Genomic DNA, 24,240 nt, shown 5'->3' with positions numbered 1-24,240 from the left:
AGTTTTATGTAATAAACTTGTGCATTGATCGCGAAATTTTATTACAAATTATTACATCTGAACAGGTTATAATTAAGAAATAACGATTAATGTTGAACGTGTAATATGTTACGATGCGTTAATTTCTATTAAATATTACATATACTTGGGTAATAAATATTAGTGTCAATTGTGTATACATATAAAACTTGTTAACACAATATATAGTATATTTATAGTATCACAATACTGAAAAAAAAAACGTAGTGAAAATAAATCTTCAATTATCAATTTTAGCTGAGAATTGGCCTTTTTGCGCCGTACTAATTATTTATTTATGATTTTTAAATATTTTTTTGTGCCTGCAGTATCAAATAAACTGATTTTCTTACTTTCTTCTAATTAAAAATGTTGTAAAAATATAAATATAAATAACTATGTAAGTGTACTTTAGGATAGCATTCACTAACTGTTATACTAAAGTTGACCAGTTAAGTCGCTTTTATATTTAGTAAAAAAAAATCACAATATGGATTTGTCCTGAATACTACTACTACTACTGTTCAACCGTAGAAATTATTCAAATCCAACTTTAACGAAAAAATAGACACCTATCCATCACTGTGGTGAAATGTTGCAACTTGAAATTTATGACATTACGATTGCACACTAAAGTATGTTTACAATATCTTGTGAAATTGCCATTAGTACATTCATTTCTTATTCACATAGCTTCACGTTCATTCAAAAGTAAAGTCATAAACATAGCAAAATATGTTTTAAGTGTGGGAGAGCCATGGGCCGGCTCGACCGGAGTGATACCACGGCCTAACAGAAAATCGACGTGAAACAACGCTTGCGTTATATGAGTGAGGTTACCGAGGACCCAATAACCCCCTTCCCCAACAACCTTTAATTTCCAAACCTCCAAAAGGCCGGCAACGCACTTGTAACGCCTTTCGGTTTCGGGTGTCCATGAGCGGCGGGGATTGCTTACCATACGGTGATTCGTCTGCACGTTTACCGGCTTATTCCATAAAAAAGCCAATTACATAGTTAGTTAGTAAAGTTACATAGACTTAATTTGTGTCAATCACACATAAAGCTATTTGATACTGGAATTGAAACTGCAACACTTTACGAAGCAGCCAATTGCCTAGTCAATGCGCCAACCGGTGCAGTCCCTCACAACAATCAGCCCTACATTGAAAGCCATTTCTCAGGTCTTGGCAATCACGCTTACACAGACCAGTCTTATTACACCATAGTCCATAATAGTCATTAAAAAACAAATTAGAGCATATGAACATATTCTGATGTTATTGGCAACGCTATCGAAATTATTAGCCAATGTTCAATTAAGTATCGGTGAAATCGAGATAGAATCGAGTGTTGGGTGATGTAAGAAATACGAAAAAGCCCTTATACATTGCTTAACCTGTGTACAATATACGGTGTTGTGTAAAAATTTATGAGATTTTAAGAAATGGTTGGAGTGAAAATAAGTAATGTTATTGGTATACTCGAAAACTAATGATTTTGACATAGTAGGAAATAGCTAAGAAAGAAGTTGCTTTTTTAAAAAAAAAGTTGCCCCTCACTAGGATTTCCTCCTATGTCGTGGGTGCGTTTACAAAATTACAATTTCACATACATATGACATCCAGACCCGAAACAACAATTTGTGGATCACACTCATCAAAGAGCTGCTCTGTGCGGAAATTGAATATCAAATCTGTCATAAGACATACGTTATCAATTAATAAAATACTTTATCAGGACATAATTATGTATCAAGAAATGAAAAAGAAAGAACGTTACTGGCTCCGTGTCTTTGCTCCCAAGTGTATGCATATTACCTATACTCTGATTATATTTTTGATATTACAGGTGATCCGTCTGTCGTTTACCGGTTTATACCATAAAAAAGATTAACATAGATTTTCTCAACACAACAAATAACTAAACAAATCCAGGATTCTCAATGCCCACTAACGTCAATGAACAACACCAAAAAGTATAAGTTTCCATCGCATGTCAACACTTTACAAAACTTATAACAAGATCTACATAATAAAACCATTAAACATAACTCCACGTGCAAGTTCACATAATAGTTATTTACGAAATACCGCAACAGCAGCAGTAGTCGTTAATTATAGCGAAACAAATTGCAATGACTTAACTTGAGCTATAAAATTATTATATGGACACTTTCTATAACATTCAGAAGATATCCTTGAATCGAGTTGATTTTTTTTAAATTTAGAGTTCTTTGGAAGCCGTAACAGGCGTTGCACCATAGGGGCTCCGGAGCAGGTCTAATTAAAGGACTCGGTGCCCCTTATCGGTGCTGAAGGTGGCCACCGGGGTGGTTTTAGTGAGGTAAAAATCCCACACTTCCCTAGTCTTTCTCCCCAAAAAGCTAGTCGCCTTTTGAAGGTTTCCCCCGTCATCAAAAAAAGGTACTTTTACATATAATATGTTATCTTTGTTAAACCGATAGAAAAAAACCAAGACTAGTAAAATATCTGCGTAAAAACGCAAAATTATCTTCAATAGTACTAAATGTTATTCTTTGCTTTGTAATCATTATTTCTGTTTTATAGCCAGCCACTTACTATTAAAGTATAATAACATATTACTGATAGATACAATAAAACCTAAAACATACATAATATATTGTACCTTAATATCAATAAAACATACGCTCCTTTACGACGGGCTATTTATTTTATTGAAAAAACTCATCTTTCGTTTTATGAGTCCCGTGGGTATAAAACAATGGATTAAGTATTCGATCTTTGTTGTTCACTTTATATATTTTTGTATTTAACGAGCAAAATATTTTTTTATGGGGATAAGGCTGTAAACGAGCAGACGGAACACGTGTTGGTAAACAATTGGCGCCGCCCATGGACATCTGAAACACCAGTGCTGTTACAAGTTCGTTGCCGGCTTTTTGGGGGTTAGGAATTTCAGGATTATTGGAGATTGGGACTAATTGGGCCTCCGGTAACGTGCCGAAGCATGGCTCATGGCTCTTCTACAGATAAACTTATTTCCAAAGCACTTAAACTTATTTACTAAGTTATTCCCAAAGCTTTGTCTGTTGTTATGTAATTAAAAAGTTATTCTATAAACATATAAGTTCCTTAAGTATATTTTAAATTTCACTTTTAAACTTTTACGTTTACCCATCCCTATGGAAAAATTGTGAGTATTCTCAAGAAAATTTTATGTGTAACTGATAAAATTGCTTTTTCAATATCTAGTCCACCACTTATTTCCATTTGTTGCTACTTGAAAGAGACAGGTTTACAAATTAATATTATTAATTCATCAAGCCTTAAAATAAAAAGGAAAAATTACAGTAACCAAAATACAGCCTTGGCCAAAAGTATTGAGCACCCATGAAATCTTTGAGTTTTATGCGAAATATCAAATAGAAACAAAACAAAATGTTTTTTATATGTTTATTTTACTATTTATTAATTGAAAATGAATATTTTGGAAGTCCACCCTTTGCCTTAATTACGGCAGAATTTTTTTTTGGTATAGAGCTAACAAGATTTTTACAGTCTTTAGCAGTAATCGCGTTCTATTCTAGGCATAGGTGGCGTTTCAAATCTTCTCTGTTGTTAATTGTGTGGCGCCTACCTCTGCGCTTTACTAAAACCCATAAATATTCTATGGGGTTTAGATCTGGCGACTGGGCAGGCCAGTCAAGAAGCTCTACGTTATTTTCCCGGAATCATGCCATAGTGCGGGCAGATTTGTGGCAAGATGCGTTATCCTGCTGGAATTTACCAATATCCATGTTCCTGTCGCCGAAAAGTTTCGTGAATGAAGGCAGGAACGTAGTTTCTAGTAAATTTATGTACTTAGAAGAGTCCATGCGGCCCTCTCACACGAACAATTCGCCAACTCCAGAATCGGTCATGCAACCCCAGACCATTATGCTACCGCCACCATGTTTTACGGTTGGTACCACACACTCTGGATTAAAATCTTCGCCCACCCGGCGACGTACAGAGGTCACAACAGGGGTACCAAAAATCTGCAATAAAGAGAAAAATATTGAGTTCCGGAAAACAAAAGAACTTCATCTATGCGTTTGGATTTTAAACCATTTTATATTATTTTATTAGGGCATTAAATATAGTTACTTACCTCTAAGTTAGATTCGTCTGACCACACAAAATTTGACCACTCTGAATTGGTGAAAGTTCGATGTTGTAAGGCCCATTTATACCGAGTTTTTTTGTTTTTGTCGGGAGCCATGGTTTCTTCCTAGCGTCACAACCTTTTGGATCAGATTTCTAAAGTCTTCTACAAGTAGTTCGAGCAGAAATTGATACCTTATTTTGTTCTGACAACTCAGCAGCGAGCTCTGAAGATCATTTTTTCCTATTTTTTAATGACTCTCTCGGTAACTGATGATCCTGACGGGCTGTGGTGATGCGTTTGCGCCCTGTTTTTGGTATATTTTGATGTGATCGGATAGCATAGAATCGCTGAATAACAAATTGCAAGGATCGGCGCGAACATTTCACAGTTTTGGAAATCTCGACTTGTGATTTCCCTTGCTCATGCAGAAGCTGTACCTCCACTCGATTTTCTGAAGAAAGTTCGTTTCGTTTTGGCATATTACAACGATAATACTTATAACTTTGAGATAAAATACCAAAAACGCACCTGGATCACGGGATGTTGTCAAAACGAGCGATGGTAGCGAACTGATAAATAAATACAAACATTGTAAAAATCACATTTTATTACACCCAGGTGTTTTATTCCTAGCTACGGCATAAATCATTGTTTTTAAATCTTTGTAGATAGCCGACAAACAAATACTTCAACAGTAGATTTAGTTTTCTGCCATACTTACCGTGATCGAGCGAAATTTGTAAGGTGCTCAATACTTTTGGCCAAGGCTGTAGGTTGCCAACACGTGACAGTATTAATTTTATTTATGACAAAAACGTGACGATGACGTCATCGCCGAATTCACACATGCATTGGCTTAATTGGCTTCAATAATAGCCCGCGTATGGACACAGATGATTGAATAAATGGAGTGTTGACGTGCGAGACACGTGCGGAGGACTATCGACGCGGTTACCGATTTGTTTATGACGTGCTTTACACATACCGCTTGGACGACAATTCTTTTTTGAAAGGATAAAATTGTATTTTTATTAATTTTTCCTTATTGTTTAGAAAGTTAAAAAAAAAAATAATGTGAAAGCTACGTTCTTTTAACTGTAAATATTTATGAAAAGCAATAGAATTAAAATTAAAGTAACGAATAGTAATTTTAGTTCAATTATTAAAGTAACGAAAATTTTATTACTATTGATAGTAATGCAAAATTTGGATTTCCAAAGTACTAAGCTAAAACTGACCAAACTAGGTTTTATAAACTTTTCTGCAAGGCGCATCGAATACCGAATACCGAGAAGCGTAACTCAATTTTAAGTTGCAGAACAGTTGCATCTCATACTGTTACTGTTACCTTATACATTCTGAATTGTATCATACTAACTCTTTTACGATGATTTCAAAGTAACCAAGTATCTTTAGCATGACTAATTGAAATAGAAATAAACAGAGCGTGTTTAACAGACTCTTTGCAATTACAACGCGTCTTTTGTTTAATAGCCGTTTAGGGAACAGAGAGTAAAGTTCCCTAAGAAAAGGAGGATCCTCCGACCAGGCGAGGTGATCATGCCTGGCGGGCTTTCTGCCCTACTGTTGTTCGTTGGGATTTTCTATCCGTGTTAATTCGCATGTAAACTTCATATGTGTGATGCAGGATATTTGTGACGTCATCCATTGATTTGCTCGTCGATAGTCTATGTGCGACATCTGTCATCTGTCAACTGTCACTTGTCAGTGTCGCCACATCACTCCCCCCCAAGACCGGAGGTCGATCCTGTTGAGACGGCTGTCGATGCTTGAGATGAGCGGTGCCAGAGCCAGCGTTGAATGTCCCTAGTTCCAGTGAGTCGGAACTGTGCCGCTGAATGCCCAGTGAGTCGGGTGAGCGGTGCAGGGTGATACTCCAGTGAGTCGGAGTAGTGAAGCTCGCAGTGTCCCACGGTGAGTCGGGGAATGGATGCTGCGAGGGTAGGTGCGTAGTGGCTGGCGTCTGCGTTGACGGGAGGAAGACGTCCTCAGACCGTGTGCAGAGTGCTGTGCCTAGACGCTGATGAGGCCGTAGGGAAGAACCAGGCTGCATATCTTCGATGTAGCGTGTGGTGGTCCCTGATGAGGCCGAGGATGCTGGTTGGCTGCGACTTGATTACCGCTCAGCGGAGAAGTGATGGGTGAGGGAGATGGCGATAAGGATGACGGTGCTGATCTGCTCCGTGAAGGTTGGTTTCAATCACGTCGGGGGTCACCACTTTAGGGAACAGAGAGTAAAGTTCCCTAAGAAAAGGAGGATCCTCCGACCAGGCGAGGTGATCATGCCTGGCGGGCTTTCTGCCCTACTGTTGTTCGTTGGGATTTTCTATCCGTGTTAATTCGCATGTAAACTTCATATGTGTGATGCAGGATATTTGTGACGTCATCCATTGATTTGCTCGTCGATAGTCTATGTGCGACATCTGTCATCTGTCAACTGTCACTTGTCAGTGTCGCCACAGCCGTAAATCCATCAATTACTTCTCCCGCCTTGGACGAGGCTAGGAGTATCAGACTCTTACTGACTAAAAACACCCTGTTCCTACCATACTAATATTGCCTTACCTACCTAGTTATACCGGAGTCCGCGTCTAATATCAATTAAACTACCGCTAAACACTCCACGCGTTCACTAATCCTTGCTCACCTTATAAGGAACTAACACGTGTGTTTACAAACAAACTGATTACCATCACAATGACTTACATGCAACACCATAAATGTATGGGCGATCGTTAGTACTATGGACGCTATGGACCACCATCGTTAAGCCATTGTTTCAGATCGGTATTTATAATACTTCCTTATAATATTTTGTAGTGTATTTTACGTCGTATTGTAATGGGAGAATGGATATGAATGATTGATTTTGTTATTAGTTATGTGTGAATGCGTTTTTCCATTGCGTTATATGGCTTTTATGGGATGCAATGTTGTTTTGTGAATAGGATGTTGTACTATATTTTGCTGTGCAATATTATATTTTTTAAGTTGTGTATCAACTTTATAGAATGCGTATTATAGTACCTATTAAGTTGGTATGCCTTTTTTATCTTCTCTTTTTTCAAATAGGTCGTAAACGTATAGGTACTACGGCGAATTAAATCTCGTTCGTAGTTCTTACTTATTGCGGGTTTGCGGACGGCGAGCAAGGGCAGCTCGCCACTAGACCACAACCTGACCCATGCGTACGGCGCGATCAGTGCCTCAAAGGACCATTAGACTACCACAGATAGGGTCCAATAGGGCTGATGCCAACCTGGAGCTGCGGACTGCCTAGAGGATTACTTTATACATAAAACAAACTCACACTAAGGGTACTCTGGTATCATCCAAATCACTTCAGATTCCCATCACACATGATAATAGACGATAATTCAATAGATCAACATTACTTAACTCACGAATTTACACGAAGTTTTTCCGTCAATTTTCCCACATACATATAACAAACACAACGTTGCTAATAGGCCGTTCAAAGACAAGTTTTCGATTGGTTTTGCTTAGTATAATGAGCTGGCATTTCAAAGTTCATTGACCCGTATAATAAATAGAAGATATCCCATCCTTCTTTTCCATGAAAATATAGACAGAGATGAAACTACACAATGTAACACCCACTTTTCACCACTTATTTATTTATATACCAACAACACTTAAATTCCTTTTTTTTTTTTTTTTTTTTTTTATGGGACTTGCCGGTAATCGAGCAGACGTATTACCTGATGGTAAGCAATCGCCGCCGCCCATGGACACTTGAAACACCAGAGGCTTTACAAGTGCGTTACCGGCTTTTTGGGAGTTAGGAATTTAAGGGTTGTTGTTCGGGAATGGGGATGGGGAAGATTGGGAAGGGGGAATTGGGCCTCCGGTAACCTCACTCACAAAACGAAACACAACGCAAGCGTTGTTTCACGTCGGTTTTCTGTGAGGCCGTGGTATTACTCCGGTCGAGCCGGCCCATTCGTGCCGAAGCATGGCTCTCCCACACTTAGATAAAGATCTAACCCCCAAAAGGCCGCTAACGTACTTGTGTTTCGAGTGTCCATATATAGTGGCGATTGTTTACCATCAGGTGATCTGTCTGCTCGTTTACCAGCTTATATTTTAAAAAACGTTATGTTATGAGTCTCATGTAACAGGTAATAAGTCCTTACCCATATACCGGGCACAATACCAGAATCTATGCTACTAAAAACTCAATAAAACTTTGTCCGAACTGCAAACTGAACCAGATATCATAAGCTCGGCAGTCGCGCTTGCGATCATTCGATCAATGACGCAGTCTTTGGCAAACATTGAGCTATTATTTAAAAGTTCATTGAACCACAAAATAAATAGAAGAATGTAATCAATATTGACGTTTGTTAGTGCGGTATTAATATGCAAATTATAATATGACAATAGAAAGTTTAAATATTTAAGTAATTCTCACTTTGAACCTTACGTCATAGGTTTGTGAGCTTGTTTTTTATAATAAACCTCTTTATTTGGATTGATTAAGTATTATGTAAAAGTACATACTTATTTGCAAATAGTAGTAAAAGTAGTAATAGTAAAAGTATAATTTTTATTTGCCACATTAAGTGATGCGTAAAAGATTGTTTGTTTACATGTTTGTCCGTCAATAACGCTAAAACTATTGAACGGATTTTGATAAAATTTGTCCCCAGACAGACAGACAGAGGGTATTGGATGATTACCCTAAAATATATTCAGAGACAAGTAAACTAAACTCTTAGAAAAAAATTACATGACTTTTCCTTACCCGGGAAAGTACCTTCGAATTTTCAATATTATAGTCCATAATACAAACACACAATTATCTATGATACAAAAAATATATAAACAACACACTTTCGCAAGAAATAACAAGTAAGTAACGATCATCGGATACCAAGCAAATCCCTTCCTCCTAGTATCAGATTATCCATTGAACAACTCGATATAGGTAACACGTAGTTATGTGGACCCACCTCTTAGCTAATCTTATGTCAACCTAGGAAATGTACATATGAACTCTACCTACTTTCTAATATCAACCTTGTGTTATGTAAGTTACGGTATGGATTGCTTTAACTTGATTGTTTTAAGGGATTTACTTACTTTGGCCTGGATTTAAGAAAGTATGCGTTATGCGCAATTTAATTGAATGTTTGATTAGTATAAAACTTACATGTCAAGCTATCGCGAGTTCGTTAACGTGTTTTTTATTCATGAATAAGAAAGATTGTCGAATTGCAAATTTTATGTCAAGTATAGCTGAACTTGTTTTTAAATATTTTAGTATTTTATATTTGCATATGCACACGTAATGTACCTTCAATTCAGACTTGATACTACTTACATTAGGTATATTCGGTAAAGTACACCATTTCGCTATTTCTACAACTAGTTAACCTCAAAGAATTTATTGCAATTAATCCTTAACTAGGCATATTTGCAACGTCAAATTTTTCATCAGTCTGTCCGTCATTGAAGCTAGGTGTTAATTGCAAAGTGTAGCTTCGAATGGAGAAGAATGAGTATGAAAATACATCGTGCTTAGTTTGTATTGTAACTTTCGTGAGACATACTAAATTAATTGTCACGCTGCTACTAGTGCTAGAGTAGCAGCGTGACAATCTGCCGCGTCGTGTGTCGCGAAATGCTCCTCATAAATATGAGCCTCTTGCATGGCTTGAAACTAGTCGAGTTAATCGTCAAAGCATTACGTGAGTAAGCCGATAACATAATAATTAATCGTTTTTAGTGTTTAAAAAAATGTTTTTTTTACAATTTTCCTTAGCTTCTACTTTTCGTTTCATCCTCCTTTCTGGGTAAAACAGTAGCCTGGTTATCCTTTTAGATCCGTTCAATAGCTTTTGCATAAAAGAGTCAACGAACATTCATTAAAAATCAAGTTTCGCATTCATAATAATCTAGTAGGATGATGGTGAACGCATAAACTCCTAAAATGTAAAACATCTATCCATTCCCCTTTCACTTGCACATGTCATCATGGCAGTTGAGTTTGTATGCTAACGTCATATTAATTTTGATAACTTTTGAATGTGATTTTCACATGGTTAATGTCCCATGCCCATTCAACGACATTATAATCACGATTGTAGTGGTTTTTATATGATTCTTGTATATGTACTTACATACTTACGTACATTTGTATTGTCTACTAAAAGATTAAGGGATAATAAAATAGGTATATGAGACGAAAGAAATCAATAAGGTTCAATTTTGAAAACATGTGAATTGAAACTCACTCGTGCATAAAGTTAACTTAAATTTTATCTCAGAATGATGAATGATGAATTAGACATATACAATGTAATATGAATGAGATAATTGTTAGGAGTTCAATGTAAAATATTTTAGATTCTATGCTATGAATTTGGATAGATCGACTTAGAACCGCACGCCAATCAAAGACCACACTATTGTGCCCACATGGTTGATTACATCCTAAAACCATTTTAGTTGCATGATTGCATAGTTTTGACTGCATGGTTGGCGTGGTGGCTGGGCAACCGACAGCCGCGCAACGTGTAGCGCTTTCGATGCCCGCACGGAACAACTCTTTGTGTGATCAACAAATTGTTGTTTTGGGTGTGATGTGTATGTGAACTTGTATGTTTGTAAACGCACCCACGACACAGGAGAAAATCCTAGTATGAAGCAACGTCTATTAAAAAAAATGTAGGTAAATTACTTTCTATGCATTTAATATACATGAACTCTGTATAATATTATTACGCAGTAAGTTTATTGGTGACTTTCTTTGTGTGTCACATGAGGTCCGCTTTATGCAACAACGCTTCCAGGCACGGCGGTCAAATGCATACATTTTTGATTGCAACAGTCATGAAGATTCTGGTTTGGAAATGTATTCTTATAATATGTTGTGTTTATGTTTAGGTACTGGTATGTTTTGCAAATGTCGCTAGTTCTTTGATATCTTGAGTTTTATACTGGATAGTTTGCTGCATAAAGTTGGCTAAGTCTTATCATAACTGGACCACAATATAATATAATGTCGTCCCATTAAGAAGACCTTACATTCTATAGAATAGATCTTCAATCAGAGTCGTGTTGTCATTAACTTCTTAATTAAACATTTAATGCAAACAAGCCATAAATAGGTAGTTTGAAATGTCAACAAATAAATAATAGTCTGTCAGTCTGTCCGTCAGTGAAGCTAGGTGTTCGTTCCAAAGTGTAGCTTGGAATGGAGAAGAACGAGAAAGAAACTTCATTCATTACCCTTCTAAAATAATGTACACAAAACATAATTGTAAGCTAGTTGTGGAAATCACATTTACTTAACTTTAAGTAACACTTAGTTACTACTATTCCAACTTAATTGGCCAAATGCACTCGTTTACTCTCATAAATCAAGTCGGCTACAAATTAAAAACAGTTATGTCAAAACTAAATGGAAGTAATTGCGTGTTGTAATAAGACATCGGACGATCATTTCATTACGTTCCATATTACAACATATGTAATATCTACATAATATATGTATATCTACTTAAATCTATACTTATAATATTATAAAGCTAAAGAGTTTGTTTGTTTGTTTGTTTGAACGCGCTTATCTGCGGAAGTACTGGTTCGATTTGAATAATTATTTTTGAATTGGATAGTGCATTTATCGAGGAAGTTTATAGGCTATATAGCATCAGGCAATGACTACTAGGAGATGAGCAGTGGGTTGATAATTATATGTATAAATACGAAAGTAAAAGACGTCTCTGTCTTTACGTCTAAACTACTGTACCGATTTTGATTTGGTGTTGGATAGTCTATTTATCCAACAAGGTTATATGCTATGAAACATCACGCTACAATCAAAAGAAGCTGAGTAGAGCGAGTGAAACCGCGCGGGAGTAGCTTGTATTGTAATAAACATTGAAGTAACCATTTCTAGAAATATTTCTCAATAGTCTTGCGCTTAGGAAAAAAATATATATTATTTTTTTAATGTTTTTTCCTCTTACGTTGCATCACGTCTAATTTATAAAACTTTAAACTATTAAGAAATTCATTTAACTTAACAAACAAGGTTGAATGACCTTGTTTGTTTAGTCTGGATTAAGTGTGATTCATATGTTGAGTAAAACATTATTATAATTATTATTTCTTGTTTTAGACGTTGCCCCACACTAGTATTTTCTTGCGTTTACAAACATATTAGTTCACATGCACATGACACCTAGACCCAAAACAACAATTTGTGGATCACTCAAAGAGTTGCTTCGTGCGGGAATCGAACCCGCTACACGTTGCACGGCAGCCCATTACCCAACCACCGCGCCAACCGTGCAGTCAAACATGTTATTTTTAGGTGTTTGATCCTGATTTCCATCACATTTTTAGTAACCATTTAATATGAATATTAATATACTTAACTTACCCCACCTATAACTTGAACTAGTAAACTGAAACACAAAGTTAACCTTCGTTACAGGAATTTGATTTGTATTTGATAACCAATTTCAGGAAATCAGGTGATTAATTATTTCACTAATATTCAGACATTGCATTCCTAGAAGGATTCGGTTTCAGGAATAACATGTTTAGCAATTCGGGATAACCCCTCCGGTATAACTAGGTAGGTAAGGCAATATTAGTATGGTTTAATAATGGTATACTGAGAATTTCTCTGTTTGCTATCTTTACCTCCACGGAATACACTAATTTCTGTATTCCATGCTTAGAGCTGCGGACTACCTAGCGGGTTTACCGGGGCTTGAAAAGCAGGAGTAGGAACGGGGTGGTTTTTAGTCAGTAAGAGTCTGACACTCCCTCAAAAAAAAAAAAAAATTAATTTATTTACTCGCCTCTGCCTCGTCTAAGGCGAGAGAAGTCATTGGATGATTGTCGGCCCTCAAAAAAAACCTGACAGAATAAATGGAGATCATTTATTTTATTCTGTCTATTAGCTACTTACACGCAGTTTCATAGGCTTGATCGGCTCCTATTGATCGGAACGTGATGTTTTATAGCTTACAACCTTCCTAGATAAATGGGCTATCCAACGCATACGATACGATATAATTATTAAAATCAGACCAGGAGCTTCGACTAAACAACCATGATGTGTTCATGGTTGTATGATTTGAATGGAAAATTCAATCTGTTTTAAAACTTGAAATCTTCATAATTATTGGTATATTTATTTACTCATACATATATCATTGGTTAATAATTGCCTTTATACTAAAGTTTATAACTATGCGTCGTATGTTTTGCGTAAGTACTGAATACCGTGAGAAATAATTGTTTGTGTTATTGACATCAATGCATACGTAATTGAATAAATTAATATTTTCGATTTATTTCTACTTATTACCCCACTCTTGCTATTCCAATTTACTTTCGTGATTGGCAGAATAGTCGACATCGGCTCTATTTGCCATTAACAAAAATAGAATAGAATACTTATTACCCTATCTCGGTATTTATTCTCAAAAATGATAGATATTAAAAGTAAAAACCATTTTTCTCTATTCATCGTAATTTTTTATAAAAGTAAAGGCATTTTACATTTTCTTTACCGCCTCCATATTTTTTAAGTCAGGTAATATAAACCCCAAAGTCTTCTCCTGAATCTGAAAAATACTATGCTGAAAACCGCATCAAAGTCGATTAAATATTTAATTATGTAATGAAGATATATCTATACATTTGTCTGCATTTTAATGAAAATATCGATTACACGCAATTCCAAAATTAACGACCTTGAAATACATAATATGGGACAATGAGCATAAGACTGAAATAGGTACCATACAGACGCACTCACAAACATTTAATGATTACTTATACTATTCCTTAGAAATTATTATGTATCAAAAACAATTTGCTAATGACTGGGTTAAGTAGCTATTAAAGTAATAACTCTGAGCACTGACTGAATTAATAACTCTAGACGGAAAACTCTAGACGGACAGAAATATAATTCATGAGGTTCAACCATAGTTTATACGGAGCAGTACTGCAATACCGTATCGATTGTTTTATAAAGTTCATCGATTAACTTCACACACATGTGAGTATAAATAGACAAGGTTACCATGTCAAACGGTTGCATACACTAGTGTTCTCGGAACTGATTTATTTCTTTTTATGGAAGGAAATGTCGATAGAACACTGAGTGTGTATGTGTCCGTCTTGTAGATATAATTTTGGGATTTACTCTATATATTAATACTTTTCTCTAAGTAATCTTACAATATAAAAATTATTTTGATTTGGTACCCTAAAATGTGTCTATTTTACCAGTTTTCACACATTACGGCACGTAAAGCCACTGTACAATATACACCCACTTTTTCCCATGTAATAAGGGGTGAGCCTATTGTCATATACTGGGCACAAATCCAGACCCCTTGCTACTACCTACTGAGATTAGAAAAACCAAAAAAAGTCCAATAATACTTTGCCCGGCCCGGGTATCGAACCCGAGACCACTTGTCTGGCATATAATTAAAACTCCTATTTGATATAACTACTTTTTTATGCATATTTAGAGCTTCTACTTCACATAGGGTTTAAAATGCAAGCCATAAAATGCTTGAGAAACTTAAACTATCATGTTGGCTAAACTTAATACTTGATGAGGAAGACTTAATTAAAACTTTTAACATGTGAACTTGGCTACCACAGGAGCATATATACAAATATTATTAAGTATAGAGGCCGGGTAACTAACTTGCCAAGTTTTATTGGTTTAGATAAGTTACAGAAGTTGTTGTAAATAACAATACTGTGAGTTTCATTCATGTTAGAAAAACATATAAACATATTAAACATGGTAAATACCCTGTTTTAAGTTCTAATGATACTAGTGAAGATGTCAGTTTAAAAACGTATGTTAGAGAAACAGTTATGAACTAAGTATGATTGTGATAATCTCGGAAACTAATAAACAGATTTTTATGCGGTTTTTACAAGTGCATAGTAAGCTGTTCTTGTGAATGTTAAGTACATATTTTGACTGTACAGTTGGTGCGGTGGCTGGGCAATCGGATACCGCGCAAAATGTAGCGGTTTCTTACCTCTTTGTGTGATAGAAAAATTTGCGTTTCGGGTCTAGGTGTGATGTGTATGTGATCTTCTATGTTTATAAACGCATTCACGACACAGGAGAAAAGTCCAAAGTCCTAGTGTTGTAAAATAATAATAATAAAAAACTTTAAGACGATTGAAATGCAGTGGTGGAAACTGTGGTTTGAAAACTATCTTTATTAATAAGATATCAGATATCATAAATGTAAATAATTTCATGTGTTGATATTTATATGTATAGGGAATTTCGAGTATATTGTACTAAGTTAAATTCTGCGCATCCCTTTCTATAAATAATAGCTATGGTGTTATGTTTCCAAGTTTAAGATATGAAGACGTTTATGTGTCCCAGAAATGGCGGGTCTCACAACTTTGACAATTAAGTGATTATTATGTGCTCATACTTAGTATGCAAGTACTCTCATACCGCGTCATGATACCCAGGGTAACTCGTGGTCGTTGTTTACATTGATGGTGACTGAATAGTATGTGGTTTTAGTTAGAATCCATGAGTCCAGAAATATTATTACGTGACTTAATTTGATGAATCGTACTACAATAGGTTTAGTGATCATTGCAGACTAAAAATATTTAACTATATTGAAACGCACGCTTTAAAAAATCGAAACGTAAGGTACCTAATTTACTAGGCCTTAGTACGAGTTTGCTTTCCTTCGCGCGATCGATACTCTGATTAGTTAGTACATTGGAGCCGGCCAATAACAGCGTCGAACGTGCTCTCGTTGCGATCTTGTTAAACAAATTTGTACTAAGGTCTCCGTACCTTAGTACCTCTCTTTACCCCCTAAGATGTTAACAGCCTGATATTCCATATCAGAATTCTCGGTACCTATTGCTACTTAATTAGAAAATAAACATAAGATTTACCAAAATCTTTCCTCTTGTTCGCAGCATAGGTGGAGATGGCCGCTCCTCTGTCTCCCGATACTGCTGGCTGCGTCAGCGTGCGGCAGCGACATCCTCATGATCACCATGGGCGGCACCAAGTCACATAAGATGCCGTTCTGGGAACTAGCTAGAGGACTCATTAGAAGGTGAGTTTTGTTGTCATTCGATTTAGTATCTTATTGTGATCACATCAATATAGCATAAAACAATGTCGCCTTCTCTGTGTCCCTTTGTATGCTTAAATCTTTAAACCTACTCAACGGATTTTGATGCGGTTATTTTTAATAGATAGAGTGATTCAAGAGGAAGGTTTATATGTATAATACATGGATAATATATCCTCATTGCACCCATGCGAAGCTGGGGCGGTCAATAGTAAGATATAATTAAAAAGGAAAAAACTTGACTGGTTTTCGCGTAATACGTTTTAGCACTTAGATGCAAAAAGCTAAAGATAAGGCTAATATCTTAATGGAATAGCATATGCTCGAGAGATGGCCATGATGACAGTAATTTAAAGTTTAACAAACCATTTTAATCAGCTTTATTTTAATTTTAACTCGCCTGTCTTCACTGGAATCTATAGAGTACCAATCTTCACTATCTAAAGAAGGAAAAAATAGCTTTACTACGCAATGTACTTACTATAGACTATATAGATATACTTACAGTTTCATTTTGTTCATCATTAATAAATTACGTTCATAATAAGACTTTTCTGACAATATATCACACAACCATTAAAAATTCTTCATAAATTTAAACATTTCAGTGAAAGCATCCAAAATCTATATTAACATTTACTAGGCATCTAATTATGGTCCTTCCTAAGGGTCGCCGGTCTAATTAACACTCATTTCGTCCAGACCTAAGCCTAAAGCCGTATCTGTGTCGGTTTTAGCAACCGTTACTCAGATCATTAGCAACTAATGGCCAGTTATTGGATGATCGCTTCCAAAACGGGGTAATTCGGAGTATGTAGCTATTTTTGGAAAAATATTGGGTATTTTTGTCTGTTTGAATTGTTATAGGTTCAAGGTTAATATTGTTTTGTTTTTTTTACTCCGTTTTATTGAATTTTTGTTCAAAGTCAAAGAAAGCATTTCTATTAATCCTTAATTTTTGAAACGTCATATTGAATTGTACATCAGTCTGTCTATCAGTGAAGCTAGGTGCTAGTTCCAAAGTGTAGCTTCGAATGAAGAAGAACGAGAAATACCTTAAATAATACGACTGTACCTAAGTAAAGCACTGCTGAGTCGTCTTTTTACGATATACCAATACCGTCATACCAATACTAAACTATTACAAATGCGATGCTAGCCTTATAAAAAGGAGTACTTCCTAATAATATGTATTTTAATTGTTTCCAGAGATCACAACATCACGTTTATCAGCGCGTTCCCAGCAGACTTCCACATCACAGGGTTGGAGGAGATCGCTCCTGAGGGTCTGGTCACCTATGTGAGGAACTACATGTCCTTCGACCTGGTAGGAGCGAGGATGAGGGGAGAGGACCAAATGCCTCTTAAAGATGTTCTCCGGTATGGTTATGAGGTAAGTTGGTGGTTATTGTTATTTATTTTGATGTAGGAAGAAAATTGGTATCATTCTACAGTTTCTACAGTGTTAGTTTCCTATCAGTTTAATTATACCTGATACAAAGTAGCTTTGGAAATCAATTCTGTTTCGAAAATATGCTTAAAACACACAAGTGTGGGACAGCCATGCTTTGGCATCAATGGCTCGGCTCGACCGGAGCGATACCACGGCCTCACAGAAAACCTACGTGAAATAACGCTTGCGTTGTGTTTCGTATTGTTATTGAGGTTGCTCGAGGACCAATAACCCCTTTCCCAATCCCTAATTCCCCAACAACCCTTAAATTCCTTATCCCCAAAAGGCCGGCAACGCATTTGTAACGCCTCTGGTGTTTTGGGTGTTCATGGGCGTCGGCAATTGCTTACCAACAGGTGATTCGGCTAAGTTTGGTATCAAAAAATATAATTTAGAATGGAATTTTTTTTAAATAAAATAAAAATCTTAATAGAAACAGAAGCTTACATCGTAATGAGCCGTAAAAATTTAAAATAAATCGAAATGTAGTAACCGGCTTAGTTACTTACTGCATTACAAAATCCATATAATTATGGTAATTGTCGCATTAAAAGTAGCTTTGGGAAATCTCTTCAGCAATTTGCCTTTTCTAAATTTTATTTAAAAGCCGATATTCAAATGATTTCATCGGAAAATGTTCGGTAAAGACATTTATTTTATAGAATTACTGTTTTTATACCAAATTACGATTCAATCTATATATTTTGGTAGAAGACAATTTACATTGTATTATTTCTGCAGTTAATGAAATGGTGGAATTATTCCAATTTCCTAATTATGTATAAGATGTAACAAATGCCAACAGTAGCCATAGCCAAAAATATTGAATGTGCTGTTTACTTAAATGAGGGTCAAAATTACCCTTTTTGTACAAAAGGGCAGGCACAGTACAGTTATAATTTTCAAATTTAGCAGGTGCAAATACAATATTTGATAATATAATTTAAAGTAAGAAATTGTTAAGAAAGTGTAGTAAAGACGTCTTATCGGTATAAAATAACCTATATTTGGTACAGTACAATATTTTCCGGGTTGCTTCTTATACCTACTAACTGCTTCGTTGGTTGAGTGGTCGCAATTGCAACTGCTGAGCAAGGGGTTTTGAGTTCGATTCCCCTGTCGGGCAAAGCAAAAATACCGAAATAGTAGTGCTATTTCGGTTTTAAAAAAATCTCAGTAGTAGCACTGTCCCAACATCAATTACTCAAACTCACAAAGTCATCAATTACTTATATTAATTTTTATTTACATAGATTTTACCAGCATTAACTTAACCAATTTGTTTGTCCACAGGCCTGTGACGCGTTCCTCAGCGACCCTGAGACGAGGTCCTTCCTCAGATCAGGAAGGACTTTTGATCTCGTTATCCTCGACGGAACCTACCCTGAGTGCGCTCTGGGCATCGTGTACAAGCTGAAAGTCCCGTTCATGTACATCAACACTGTTGGTTTCTACACCATGCCCTTGACCAACTCTGGAAGCCCTGCACCGTACTCCGTCACCCCATTCTTTGGCAAAGCCTTCACTGATAACATGGGCATTTTCGACAGAGCCCTGAATGCCATCTTCCACGCTGCTATCATACCCTTCCACGCCTTCAGCATGCAGATCCTTCAAGGAGTTTTAAGAAGGAATTTTGGCCAGCAAATACCTCATGTTTATGATATGGCGAAGAATGTGAGCTTCATACTCCAGAATGGGCATTATTCTGTGTCTTATCCAAGACCTTACCTCCCTAATGTGGCTGAAGTTGCCTGTATCCATTGCAAAGAGGCGAAACCACTTGATCCGGTAAGATATTTTATTCTGTTATTTATTTCATAACTCTTCTATTGATAGGGATTATAAATATAACCTACAGTTATCCTACTGATGTTTGTCCGTTAATTACACTGAAACTATTGAACGGATTTTGATATATTTGTGTATATGATTTTTGGTAGACAGGGTATGAGCTAATTTGGTTGATAGGATTTTTATTGCATGGGAACGCGGGCGAAGCCGCTGGCAGAAGCTAGTTAGAAATATAGCCTAACAAACTATTTTATTTTATATTATGCGGGGTAACACTGATTCACGATTAAGGAAGTATTCATAACTTACGCAAAAAGTAATCTTATTCTAAACTACGAAAGAAAGATTATTTAACTTCCATTGTTTAACAGTAACCCTCCGAAGCCTTGGAGGATACAATACTTTGATGTCGCCCCAAAATCTAGAAGACTTGAACCCTTCTGTACGAAAGTATATAAAAGTTTGTTTGTGTTTCTGTCACTCACACTTTGGGTTGCAAACTCCCGACGGTGTTCGCAGACTTTCGCATTTCTTCGAAGTTTGGAGGTTGGATGAATATTTTTAGCAGCTCATTTAATAATGTACCATTGTTCGTGGAGTCTCTTAAATATGTAGGCACGAGTCATTAAGCCTGTTTCTTACCTGCGGCAGAGGCGAAAATAGATATTAATTTATTCATGTGTCTACATAACATAGTTTTTCCAAGAATTAACTTGAAATGATACAAAACTACATACATGTATTTATATTAGTATGGGATATTAATAGAACTTTAATATCACAAAAAACAAACACTTCGGCTTATGACAGACTGATATGAATAGACTGATATTAAAATAAAAATAAATGTAACAAGCGTATGCGTGGGAGTAAACTTTTTTAGACAGTTTCGTCCCACATACTTATTAGAGATAAAAACTTTTAAATAAACACGATCATATCAATATTTTGCGTGGTTCAGGAACCAATGCCCATTACTTATATGTATGCAGTATGAATATCACTCATATGACTTAAATGAAACTACAAGTATTTCAACGAAAACTGAAAATTAACGGCCTATTCGCTCATTTTTCATATATTGTCAGACAAGATGATAACAAAAATGTGATTTCCTCATATGGTATATGTTACATACTCATTAAATAAATAAGGTCATATTCACAGATGAAAAGCAATGTTAAGTTCTTTCTCCAATTCCACAGGAAATCGAAGAATGGATCTCAGGGGCTGGTGAGACAGGCTTCGTCTACGTTTCCATGGGTTCTTCTGTCAGAACAACGAAGATGCCACTCTCTGCCCACCGTCTGCTGGTGGAAGCTCTGGGCAGACTACCACAGAGGGTGTTGTGGAAGCAAGATGTAGAGCAGAACATGACTGACATACCTTCAAACATCAGGCTGTACAAATGGCTGCCACAGCAAGACTTGCTGGGTGAGTAGTGCTAGATTTTTTTTATATTGTCGAAGGAGAAGGCAGAGGTATCCGGAGCTGCGGACAACGTAACAGCTTATTGGGGCTCCGGCTCAAAGTAGGAGAAGGAACGGGGTGGTTTTTAGTCAGTAAGAGTCTGACACTTCCTCACGCCTCATCCAAGGCGGGAGAAGTCATTGGATGATTTTCCCCCCTCAAAAAAAAAAAGGGGTAGGCAGAGGTGCACATTATGGCACTGTAGGATTTGCAACCCTTTTTTAAATGTGATGGGTCGACGTTAGGCTATTATCTCTACTGGTGGTCAGCGATGATGCATCTTACGAAGGAGTACGTCTACCTATCGTTATCTTCTGAAATATTATATTCTGGACTATCCGAAATTAGTTTTAGTTTACACTTAATATTGTGTGTTTGGTGATGAGCTATCTAATGATTGAGCGATCGCTAGTTTGGTGTAGTTTAATGAGAAATCTTAGATATATACGTACATATAATTGAGCCTGAATTGAAGGCTATTTTGTAGTATATACATACAATGAGTATATATGATTTTACGTAGCCTTTCTGGCAATTGTGAAGACTAATTCAAATTAGAGTAATATATCATAAAAGTCACTAGTTTTAATATCATCTTTGTAATATTTTTTCTGACAAGCTTTTAGATATAATGTAGGAATGAGAACTTAAAACAATAACTCCGTATTGGGAATGTTCTATGATTGAACCAAAACGTTACATAATATATATTGTGACCTAAAAACTAAGAAAACTAGCTTTGAGCAATTCGTTTGTAGCAATTTCGTTCCTTTCAAATCGTATTTTCGTAGGCTTTAGAAGTATGAGAGTCAAAAACTTTATTTTGCTTTTATACAATTCTTAGAATTTGTAAATACCTTTTATTTTCAAATATATGTCTCTATATTGTAAAGATATGAAGTATGTTTATCAAATATGATTGAAAGAAAATCTAATACCAGTGAGGTAATCTAATAACATTCTGACATTACAAAATTGACTTAAAGTATCAAATAATAAATGTCAGAATTGAATGGATATGTTCTGGAATTTTCTGAATTTTAAAATGATATAAAGCATTTACTGGAGTTGAATTTAAGATATTTTCATACCTTTATTATCAGATAGGATAGTAGTGCTTTAGGCACGAGATATTGTTATTTGCTTTATGATAAACCTGAACATTTTAAACTGGCGATTCGGCTGTCCATGGGAGGCGACGATGGCTAACCATCAGGTGATGTGTCTGTTCATTTAACGGCTTATACCATAAAAAACAAAGTTTAATCTTCAACTTGCCTGTCAATCGTAGTTTATGATAAACTTTTATATACAAAAGAGGCCCTGTTAATATAAAATCATTCAAAAATGTTCAACCACGCTTATGTATAGAAGGCAGAAAGGTTACACCAGATCTCGATACTATTGTCTATTGTCTATTATCATATTCCTGACTCTTGCAATCGAATTATTAAAAGCCTAATGTCATCTAACAATCTGGATTGAGGCTCAGAAAGTAAAGTCACGGCCATTACATTCGGTCACGACAAAGTGCAACCATTTAGGTTAAATGTGGTTTACCGCACGCTGTGGTCGGATGCCAACGATGCGCTTTAAGATCCCTGGAAATTATACGTGTACTATAAACCGCAGGTACTGCAAGTACGGAGATAAAATAATGTCACGCTTTTCCTTTCCTAAAGGATTGGCACGTCCAGTTTTCTATATTTTTGTTGTGAGTGTCGTATAGGATGGTGTAAGCTTACTTTTTTCATAAAAGGGATATAAAATTCTGTGAGAATACTAAGAATATCTGTGATTGCACGGTTGACGGGGTGGCTGGGCAATTGGCTGCCGTGTAATGGGGTAGCGCGTTTGGTTTCGGCACGGAGCAACTCTTTATGTGATCCTTAAATAGTTGTTCCGAGTCTGGGTGTCAGGTGTATGTGAACTTGTATGTTTGTATACGCATCCTTATGACACACGAGACAAGTGCAGTGCAGGGCAAATTTTTATTTAAATAAAAATAAATAGCGTGCTTAGAAAATAGTAATATTTCAGTCAAATATAAACGGCACAATTAGTATTAAAACTGAGCAAAAGTTTACACTTGAACTGGGTGACGTTCTTCATCCATTTTTTTCTATCGTATTGTCCCAAACCCTTAATCAATTTGCACTTGAACTAGATCACGTTCTTAATCCATGTTTTTGTTTCGTGTTGTCCTAAAACTTTAGGCAATGGGTGAAGGTTTAGACTTGGTTTAAGCCATTTTATATATTTTATATCCATAGAATGATTACCTGATACTTAAAATCGACTGTTTCAACATTAAGTTTTATTAAAGTTTTCTTATTGTCATTACAGGTCACCCCAAAATCAAAGCCTTTGTTACACACGGAGGTCTTCTGAGCATGTTCGAGACGGTCTACCACGGCGTCCCCATTGTCACCATCCCAATCTTCTGCGACCACGACTCCAACGCTGCTAAAGCTGAAGTAGACGGTTACGCCAAGAAACTCGACCTACAACACCTCACACCAGAGAAATTATACAAATCCATCCTAGAAGTAATCATAGAACCCAGATACAAACAAGAAGTGAAGAAACGACAGGTCCTCTTGAGAGATCAGAAGGAAACTCCATTAGAAAGAGCCATCTATTGGACTGAATACGTAATTAGGCACAAAGGGGCTTACCATTTACAGTCACCGGCAAAAGACATGAACTTCTTCCAGTATTATTCTTTGGACGTTTTCCTTCTTGTTATCTCAGTGCTCGTAACTTTATACGCTCTTATTTCTTACGCTTTAAGGTTGAGTTTCAACAGACTGATAGGTTACGTGCAGAAGAAACAGATGCATCAATTACTGGACAAGTCAAATAATCTGTTGACCAGTTCGAAGTTATTAAGTCAAGCTGCGGCGACAAAGAAGAAATTGTGAGCAACAAAATGTAATTTTTAATAGAACATTTTGTGACTGAGAAGGTACTTTATAGAATAGAGATTGTTATACAAAAATGGTTCTTATTGGACTTTGAATTAGGTGAAGATTTGATTGTGATCAGGTTAGTTGTAACTCGATGAGTTCAAATGAATGTGATCGATGTTCAGTTTATAAAATGTAATGTACATATATTACCAGTGATATTAAAGTTAGTTCTGATCCCCTTAGTGGGGGGTAGACAGAGGTAAATAAATTGACATAAGCGTTGAAAAGTAATACACTA

The 24,240-nt window shown here is 36.1% G+C and overlaps 2 protein-coding genes across 4 annotated transcripts in view; both read left to right on the top strand.

Moving 5' to 3' along the window:
* The window catches only part of LOC118267688 (UDP-glucosyltransferase 2), a 59,260-nt gene extending 35,069 nt beyond the window's left edge, over nucleotides 1-24,191 (top strand). For all 3 annotated transcript variants that reach the window (XM_035581811.2, XM_035581812.2, XM_035581813.2), the window contains exons 3-7: nucleotides 16,153-16,295; nucleotides 17,523-17,706; nucleotides 19,060-19,557; nucleotides 20,766-20,994; nucleotides 23,377-24,191. In XM_035581811.2, the coding sequence (XP_035437704.2) occupies nucleotides 16,153-16,295; nucleotides 17,523-17,706; nucleotides 19,060-19,557; nucleotides 20,766-20,994; nucleotides 23,377-23,954 (1,632 nt within the window). In that variant the 3' untranslated portion in view covers nucleotides 23,955-24,191. The remainder of the gene's footprint in view (nucleotides 1-16,152; nucleotides 16,296-17,522; nucleotides 17,707-19,059; nucleotides 19,558-20,765; nucleotides 20,995-23,376) is intronic.
* LOC118267685 (zinc finger protein 883-like) overlaps nucleotides 1-24,240 on the top strand; it is a 115,061-nt gene that overhangs the window by 49,781 nt on the left and 41,040 nt on the right. The gene's annotated exons all lie outside the window — the stretch shown is intronic.

The sequence above is a fragment of the Spodoptera frugiperda genome, chromosome 6 (assembly GCF_023101765.2).
Source record: "Spodoptera frugiperda isolate SF20-4 chromosome 6, AGI-APGP_CSIRO_Sfru_2.0, whole genome shotgun sequence".
NCBI lineage: Eukaryota > Metazoa > Arthropoda > Insecta > Lepidoptera > Noctuidae > Spodoptera > Spodoptera frugiperda.
This window is presented reverse-complemented; position numbering and strand designations above follow the sequence as displayed.